The 8138-nt window shown below is 39.5% G+C and overlaps 1 protein-coding gene across 2 annotated transcripts; it reads left to right on the top strand.

Moving 5' to 3' along the window:
• Positions 1–3212: 3212 nt before the first annotated feature.
• LOC131326051 (transcription factor bHLH140) lies at positions 3213–8088 on the top strand. Of its 2 annotated transcripts, none has more exons than XM_058358640.1 (6): positions 3213–3403; positions 3566–3687; positions 4506–5440; positions 6105–6771; positions 6891–7051; positions 7645–7816. In XM_058358640.1, the coding sequence occupies exons 1-6, from the start codon at positions 3373–3375 to the stop codon at positions 7676–7678; spliced, it is 1950 nt and encodes a 649-aa protein (XP_058214623.1). In that variant the 5' UTR covers positions 3213–3372; the 3' UTR covers positions 7679–7816. The 2 variants fall into 2 exon arrangements, with proteins under 2 accessions (XP_058214623.1, XP_058214622.1); XM_058358639.1 differs by having other exon boundaries at positions 3216–3403; positions 6891–7061; positions 7645–8088.
• The last annotated feature ends 50 nt before the right edge of the window (positions 8089–8138 follow it).

Below are 8138 nucleotides of genomic sequence, written 5' to 3'. Positions count from 1 at the left end.
TGGAAAAAAAAGAGCTACATTGCGTAGAATAAATAATGACAAATTTTGCCCGAAGATTAACACTGGTTGCAATTTTTTGACGGCGAGATTATCTCAAGGAACATTAGATGTCGTGTTTAGAAGGAACTCAATTCTCTTTCAATCTACTGCTACCCGAGAATATTAGATCCATTGCTCCAACAACTATGTAAATATGCCTTCAAAAAGTTTGAGAAATTACCGATATAAAGTATTAGAAGGCTGGTCCATACTTAGCTGACAGGAAACAAAGCATTGCAACTATTTAGGCGTTGGTGTGTTCTTTTTGTTCTTCTGCTGATCATGAGTGATCTAGAGCAAAACGAATCCTTTGAGTGCACTTCTATCTACGTTGTTATTTGGAAATTTTTTAACTTTCATTACAGGTTTGTTTTTGTGTAAATAACATAGGATTTAAATAGTCGACATGCCACATGTGCGCCATGTGCAACGCTCGTGCGCATCACTAGTCATTATCACAAACATTCGAAGAAGGGGAACGAGAGAGACAAGACCACTAATCCAAAAATTGAATCGAATTCCAGGAATCAGAGAAAGCAGAAGCAAAAGGGGATTTACACCACATGTCCCTTGATAATTTACATTGGAAAAGCATATGTTCCAGAGTTTCATACTTGGAATGGCACCTTGGACAATATGGAGAAATATCAATGCTCTTCCGATTTAAATTAGCAAGGACCGCTACAGCATTATGGGAGCATCGCCACAAAAACAACTTAATTTTATTCGGAATAGGAAAAGACCATAGAGATTTCCAGAAAGGATCTGCTGGATTACCTGAACTTGGTTCACCCAGCTCGCAAGAGTGGCATGGAGAAGTGCTCATTTTCACTAGATGGTATGTTGATTTCACCGAGAACAGACCGTTGCTAGAAAAATGCCATACTCCTTTATCACAAATTCCTTGCAAGCTAATGGGGATTGAAATAATCGATTCCTCATAAAAACTGAGAATAGCGAATTAATAAGAGGGATATTCCAGCTATGGGTGGCACCATCGATAAGATCTGAGACAAGACAAGCCTGATGGCATGGAGAATCTGGTGGTGAAGGCGGACTGAGAACTTTGAACGACAGAGAGCGGAAAAGCCAAGGATCACTCCATATATCAATAGAAGTGCCATTACCCACAACCCAGCGCCACCCCTTTTTGAGGACGGCTCTGCCAATGTGGAGTTGAATCCATATGATTAGCGCTTTTTCCAACTTGTATTTTGATTTGGAGTTTAATGAGGAGATATGTCATTTGATCTGAGGGGATTCATGAGCATAAGGTAGAATGCTGCAGACTACAGTTGTTGGTGGAGTTTAACTTCGAAGTGTGCAAATGGTGTTCGTCATGGAAAAATTGTGAAAATGCATTATGAGCAGTTATTAATGTTGCATAGCGGAGTAGTAAAAATCAAGTCATCACGATATCTCTTAGCAATGGTAGAGCTAGGATTTAGATTCGAGGGTAACGCTGTTAAATAAGTGTAAAGTGAGCACAATAATGATCTTTGTCTTTTGTTATAAACAAGCCTTGTTTCAATTGTCCTATGGTCTTTAAATGAAAGTTATAATTGAGAGTTTTGTTTATGATCCTAACCATTCAAGTTGTTTATAATTGAGAAATAAATTAAGTTGTTTGAATAATTTGTGCACACTATTTACGAAACGAGAGTGGCCGTGCCACTCCCCCTCTATATAGTTCCGCCCCTGCCTCTTGGCGTGTGACTATGACATGTATGATGACCATTGCCACGTTTGTCAAAACTTGCAAGGGGTCTTGTAATTTTTGAAAATTTTAGGTTTAGGAGCAAGCCATCTTCTTCTTTTTTGGAAAATTTTGCTTCAGCTTACATCTTTTTGACTTAAAAGTTGCATAGCCTGAAAAAAAAAAAAAACACAAAAAAAACTGGAACTTCCAAACATTAGCACCTGACCAGAGGTGATGGAGAAGGGCAAGCAGTTGTTCTTCAGGGAGTTAATGGCCCCTTCTAATGAGACTGCAAGGTAGGGTTCTGAATCGTATCGAGATGCATATTTGTATTAGTGATACGGCTACTGTCGACGATGTCAGCACTTGCATGGTAAATGTCCATATTGGATGTTCAAATTCTCATTACACAATAACACCAGCTGATATGGAGAACCTCTCGTGTTGGCTCTAAAGCTAATTGCTAAATAACATTTCTTTCTTATTTGCGTGCGTGTGCGAGAAACTGCCCAGTTGCTGTAAGCAGACAGTCTACCCAAGTTATATTGCCAACACAAGGGAGGATATTGGTGGTACTACAATTGGTACTCCAATTGGTATTGCTCGGTCAAGGGGCTTGGATTTTGGATTTTGAATTCTAATAATTATTTTATTTCTTTCACCACTCATTATTCTTATTTCCAATCATTACTCTCATTTTTCTTTCTATCTTTCTTCAATCATTACCGATATTTTCAATTATTACTTTATTTCTCTCTACACTCATTATCTACATATCCAAATCCAAATCCAAATCCAAAATTCCAAAACGAAGAGGGTCGAAAGCGTTCAGGAAAGAAAATGAACGGTTCAAATTTACGTATCTATTTCGTTGCTATTGTGCTGACACAACACGTAAAAAAGAACCGTATGACCATTCTATTTCCTAAACACTTTCATGTATCCATTTTCATGTACCATTTCGTTGCTATTGGGTTGGCACAACAATCATTCAAAGGGTTTCTCAAAAAATGAGAAAAATCCATCGGAGAAAAAGTGGAATTGGAGAGTAATCCTCTGGGTAAACCAACCAGATTAATCAAGCATACTATTCCTGTCAATTGGAATTGGATAAATCAATGGAAAATTATCCGCAGATTTTTGTAAATTATAGATTGTCCCCTCATGTTTAAGAAACTACAAATTAACCTCTTTCGTATAACGAATTACCCCATTTCATGATGTAGCCACTAGAAAATTCAACTGAATCTGTCCGACATCATCAGATCTGACCACATAATCCTTTTGTAGCCTGTGAAAAACTGTAAAGGTGCGAAAATAACTTTTTCTTATACTACAAAAATAAATTGTGGTTCATTGTAATTAGGATTCAATCACGTCCGATAGATTTGGTCGAACTTCCTGGCAGCGGTGGGGAGCAATCCGTATATGTTTAGAAGCCTCGGGGGTGGTTTGGACAATTGGTAATTCCACCGATGACCTCAGGAGCGTAACCAAACACTTTCCCTGCCTTCAACCGTTTCAACACTAGCAAAGAACTCTGAAGATCCAAGAACCCTAAAATGCAATGCCAAACCCAGTTCAGTAATCAGTTCGTTGAAGCAACGAATCCCTAGATTACGGAATTGAAATCAATGGACGTTGATGGCAAATCCTCCTCCAACGGTACGCTTACTCGCTCATTTCATCTTCTCTAGGGTTTTCAGTCGCTGTGTTCTTCCCATCTTTGGATAGATACCTATAATTACAAGGCATATATGTATTTACGTGTATGTATCGAAGAATATGTATGTATGTAATGGGAATGTTGCTATTTTGTTGAAATAGGTGAAGAAGAGAAGAAGAATGCAGTGGTGGTGATTCTGGTGGGTGCGCCCGGCAGTGGCAAGTCCACCTTCTGCGACCACGTCAAGCGGGTCTCGACCCGACCCTGGGTCCGTATCTGTCAGGTTCTCTCTCTCTCTCTCTCTCTCTCTCTCTCTCTCTCTCTCTCTCTCTCTCTCTCTCTCTCTCTCTCTCTCTCTCTCTCTCATTTTTAAGATGGGTCATCTGGTGTTGAATGAAATGCTGAACTCCACTCCGTAGAATTCTATTAACACAACATATGATATTACACAACCATTTATACATCACGCCTGTATTGCATTCTATTGTTGGTGAATAAATGCTTTGTAATTCTTTTGTTTAAACCCATACACCAACGAAACGATGCCACATAGGTGTGTTGTATATATGGTTGTGTAATGTGTTGGGTGAGTAGACCTCCCCATCATCCTTTTGCAATAGATGTTTGTTATCTTTACCCATGTTTTTACTCAAATTTGAACGAAAGCTTCATTCGAGATAAAGCACTCCAAATGCTCAATTTAAGCGTATATTTGAGTAAAAGCTTCATCAACAGCATAGTTATAAACTGAATAGGCGAAAAATAGCTTTCTGAAATTTGAGTAAAGATTAGAGTCTCCCTTAATTTGGTAACAATTTATACTTGTGGAAGCTCGTTGAGTACATAGAAGTTTGAGGGCAATATGTGTGCGGCTCATGACTCTAATTTATGAATGTGGCTTAGATTTTGAAAACGACTTAGGTAAGTAGCTTAAGGTGCAGGTGGACATTAGGAGTTATTTTGCCCTCTTCAAGAAGTGATCCATTTATTGTTGGCTTCGATCACAGCCACAGCTCTTTTATAATAGTATAATAGTACACTCGCTATATGAACTGAAGAGGGAAAAACAGTACTTAAAACTCTCTTTACATTACCGTACAGGACACAATTGGTAATGGTAAAGCTGGGACAAAAACACAGTGCCTTACAAGTGCAGCAGCTGCATTGAAAGATGGTAAAAGTGTATTCATTGATAGATGCAATCTTGATAGAGAACAGCGTGCAGACTTCGTGAAGCTTGGCAATCCCCAAGTAGATATGCATGCTGTGGTACTTGATCTTCCTGCCAAGCTTTGCATATCTCGCTCTGTAAAGCGGGAGGGGCACGAAGGAAATTTGCAAGGTGGAAAAGCTGCTGCTGTTGTGAATAGAATGCTGCAAAAGAAGGAGTTGCCTAAATTGAGCGAAGGGTTTTCTAGGATCACATTTTGCCAAAGTGAAAGTGATGTTCAAGCTGCTATTGATACATATAGTGCGCTTGGTCCGCAGAATACCCTTCCATCTGGGAGTTTCGGCCAGAAGAACCCAGATGCCAAAGTTCAACTTGGTATAATGAAGTTCCTTAAAAAAGTAGACTCCCCTGTTAATGCAGTTTCTAAAGGAGATAGCTTGAAAGATTCTGTTACCACTGATAAGGAAAATGATTCCTCCTCTATAGGACGAGAGGAGATAAAAGGAGTTGAAGAGGTAAAAGGAGGTGAAGATCTGGCATTCAGTTCTCTCAAAAGCACTTCTTCTTTTGACAATGTTCCAACTTTGGCATTTCCATCCATTTCAACAGCCGATTTTCAGTTTGACCTTGAGAAGGCATCCGATATTATTGTTGAGAAAGTTTTGGAGTTTGTGTCTAAGCTTGGCAATGCTAGGTTTGTTTTGGTAGACTTGTCCTCTGGATCAAAGATATTGTCCTTGGTTAGGGCTAAAGCTGGAGAAAAGAACATAGATTCTGGAAAATTCCTGACATTTGTGGGAGATATTACTCGGCTCTACTCAGGAGGTGGTTTACGCTGCAATGTAGTAGCTAATGCTGCTAACTGGTAAGCTTTTACCCGCTGTTCTTTAGTTATACATGCACAACCTTCAGCAAGCGGTTATCTTGTTATCCAAGTTATGTTATTCAAAGAACGCATACTGCTATTGAATGGATAACAAGATATGACAGTTTATAACCATTATGGTCGCTTCTATTTCCCATATGTTTGGTTATACCAGAAGTGAGAACTGTCACGACCCAAAACCTATAAAAATGTTGTACTAGTGACTGGCCACTGATCTCCCCCTGCCCGTTTCCGTTGAAATTCATCACCTTAATCCTTTGAACTATTATTAGTGTTTCTATACCAGAATGGTCTCGAACCAAAACATATTAAGAGATTGAAGTCAGGAGTCAGGAGTCAGGACCATCCTCACTGGTCTCATCCATCGAAGTCCTGAACCTTTTTCTGCATATTTATCTCTGTGATTAGTACAAACTATGCTGATGCAATTCTGGAGCATAGACTTATCGTTCATTGTCCATCAATGGTGTTTTACACTTGATTTCCATATATACAGAAGTAATCCAACAGCATTACGTGGCACACAATCTGCAGCAGCACTTACTTTTGTTGCCAACTGCAGTCGTTATGCTTTGATCTCCTTGATTACTTTCTTTGTATATTTCTTCACTAAGACATCAACTGATAAATAACCTCTTTGCAGGCGGTTGAAGCCTGGGGGTGGAGGTGTGAATGCTGCTATATTTAGTGCAGCAGGTACCTCCCTAGAGACTGCAACTATGGAACGAGCTGGATCACTTGCTCCTGGAAAAGCTGTGGTTGTGCCTCTTCCATCAACTTCTCCCTTATTTTGTAGAGAAGGTGTTACCCATGTCATACATGTTCTTGGACCAAATATGAACCCCAAAAGACCAAACTTTCTCAACAAAGACTATAAAAAAGGTTGTGAAGTTCTTCGTGAGGCTTACTCGGCGCTTTTTGAAGGTTTTGCTTCTATAGTCAAGTCCCAAGAAACATTCTTTAAGGAACCAACTGGGAAACTTGAGTCCGTTCAGTTAGTGTCTCTAGTTGACTTCAACATACCTCGTAAGAATCAATTTTCAAATGCTGATCAGAAGGTCAAGAGAGAGGATGTCTATGAATCCGAGAGAAACAAAAAGTACAAGGGATTACATGGAGAACATTGTTCCAAGACTGGTGCTACCAACGGTAATGACGATGCCCAAAATGAAAAGAACGGAAGTATGTCTAAGGCCTGGGTTGCATGGGCTCAATCTCTTTATCGCATTGCCACTAATCCTGAGAAGCATAAGAATGATGTGATGGAGATATCGGACGATATTGTTGTAGTAAATGATCTTTATCCAAAAGTAAATTCTCTCTCTCTCTCTCTCTCTCTCTCTCTCTCTCTCTCTCTCTCTCTCTCTCTCTCTCTCTCTCTCTCTTGTTTTGAGCTTAATGGAGATTAAAATTTCATTCCTCCCTGCAGGCAAAAAGGCACCTATTGGTGCTGGCACGTTACGAAGGTCTTGACCGACTTGCAGATGTGAGGAAAGAAAACCTTCAGTTGCTAAGGACAATGCATGATGTGGGCTTGAAGTGGGCTGAGAAGTACTTAAGTGAAGATAAAACGTTAATTTTCCGCTTAGGATATCATTCGGTGTGTGTTCTCTTACCCCAGCTGGTTTGTTAATGTTTAGTTGACAGTGCCTTTTTTAATTTTGGTATTTTCTTTTTTGGCTTTCCCTCATGTAGTATGCTGGGTAATGCGCATTTGCTTGTCTTTCAAGGCTCCAGTTGTATGGATGGATTTCACATTAAGGGGTTTGGTGTCGTTTCTATCCAAATAATGTTGGAGAGTTAGCTATTTTAGGTGGATAGAGAAAATATAGAGAACATAAGTTAGGTAGAAGATGTGTTTTTACTTTTTAGTAGGACGTTGTAGCTAGAAGGACTATCCTTAGCATGAAAAATTTCAAAGTACTACTTCGAATTGGTTATTCCACCTCTCCATGATGAAGTTCTTTAATTTGATCTTGAAATCCACTAGTACAGCTCTCATATTTATATTGGAGGTATACTTCTTGAATGATTTCGAAATCCTTGCATTTCAAATCCATAAATCCAAACGCAACCTAAATTTGTAGCTAGAAGTAATCTGTTCTTCTCTTATTAATTTATTTTGAACAAACAACTAATAAGATGTTTTTGTGAATATAATTTTGAACTCTCTTTTTTTGCAGGCCCCATCAATGCGACAATTGCACCTTCACATAATCAGTCAGGACTACGATTCAAAGCATCTCAAGAATAAGAAGCACTGGAACTCCTTTAATAGTGCCTTCTTCCGTGATTCTGTCGATGTAATGGAGGAAATCGACAAGTTTGGACGAGCCACATTGAAAGATGAAGACATTTTGTTGATGGAGTTGCGTTGCCACCGATGTAGAAGCGCACACCCTAACATTCCCCGGCTCAAATCGCATATTGGCAATTGCCGCGCTCAGTTTCCTGCTCCTCTGCTCCAAAATGGTCGTCTTTTGTTTGCTACAGATAGAGATGGAACCAATCAGTAGGTTGATAAATCTTTTCTTCAACATCCAACGAGGGTCAGGTGAAATCCTTGTATGTCCTCAACCATGTAAATGTCAACTTTTTGTGGGAAGGCAATGCTTTTTAATCTCTAATCTGGGTCACTCATGAACCTGGGGTTTCCAATCAGGGTTTGCTGGCAGGC

The sequence above is a fragment of the Rhododendron vialii genome, chromosome 5a (assembly GCF_030253575.1).
Source record: "Rhododendron vialii isolate Sample 1 chromosome 5a, ASM3025357v1".
Taxonomy (NCBI): domain Eukaryota; kingdom Viridiplantae; phylum Streptophyta; class Magnoliopsida; order Ericales; family Ericaceae; genus Rhododendron; species Rhododendron vialii.
The sequence above is the reverse complement of the archived record's forward strand: the minus strand, read 5'-3'. Positions and strand labels throughout refer to the sequence as shown.

Bases quoted from the DNA above. Each gene is read 5' to 3' on its own strand.
- LOC131326051 (XM_058358639.1), top strand. From the start codon at position 3,373: ATGGACGTTGATGGCAAATCCTCCTCCAACG. The intron at 3,404-3,565 runs GTACGCTTACTC...TTGTTGAAATAG, and splicing joins TGGCAAATCCTCCTCCAACG to GTGAAGAAGAGAAGAAGAAT. The intron at 5,441-6,104 runs GTAAGCTTTTAC...ACCTCTTTGCAG, and splicing joins GTAGCTAATGCTGCTAACTG to GCGGTTGAAGCCTGGGGGTG.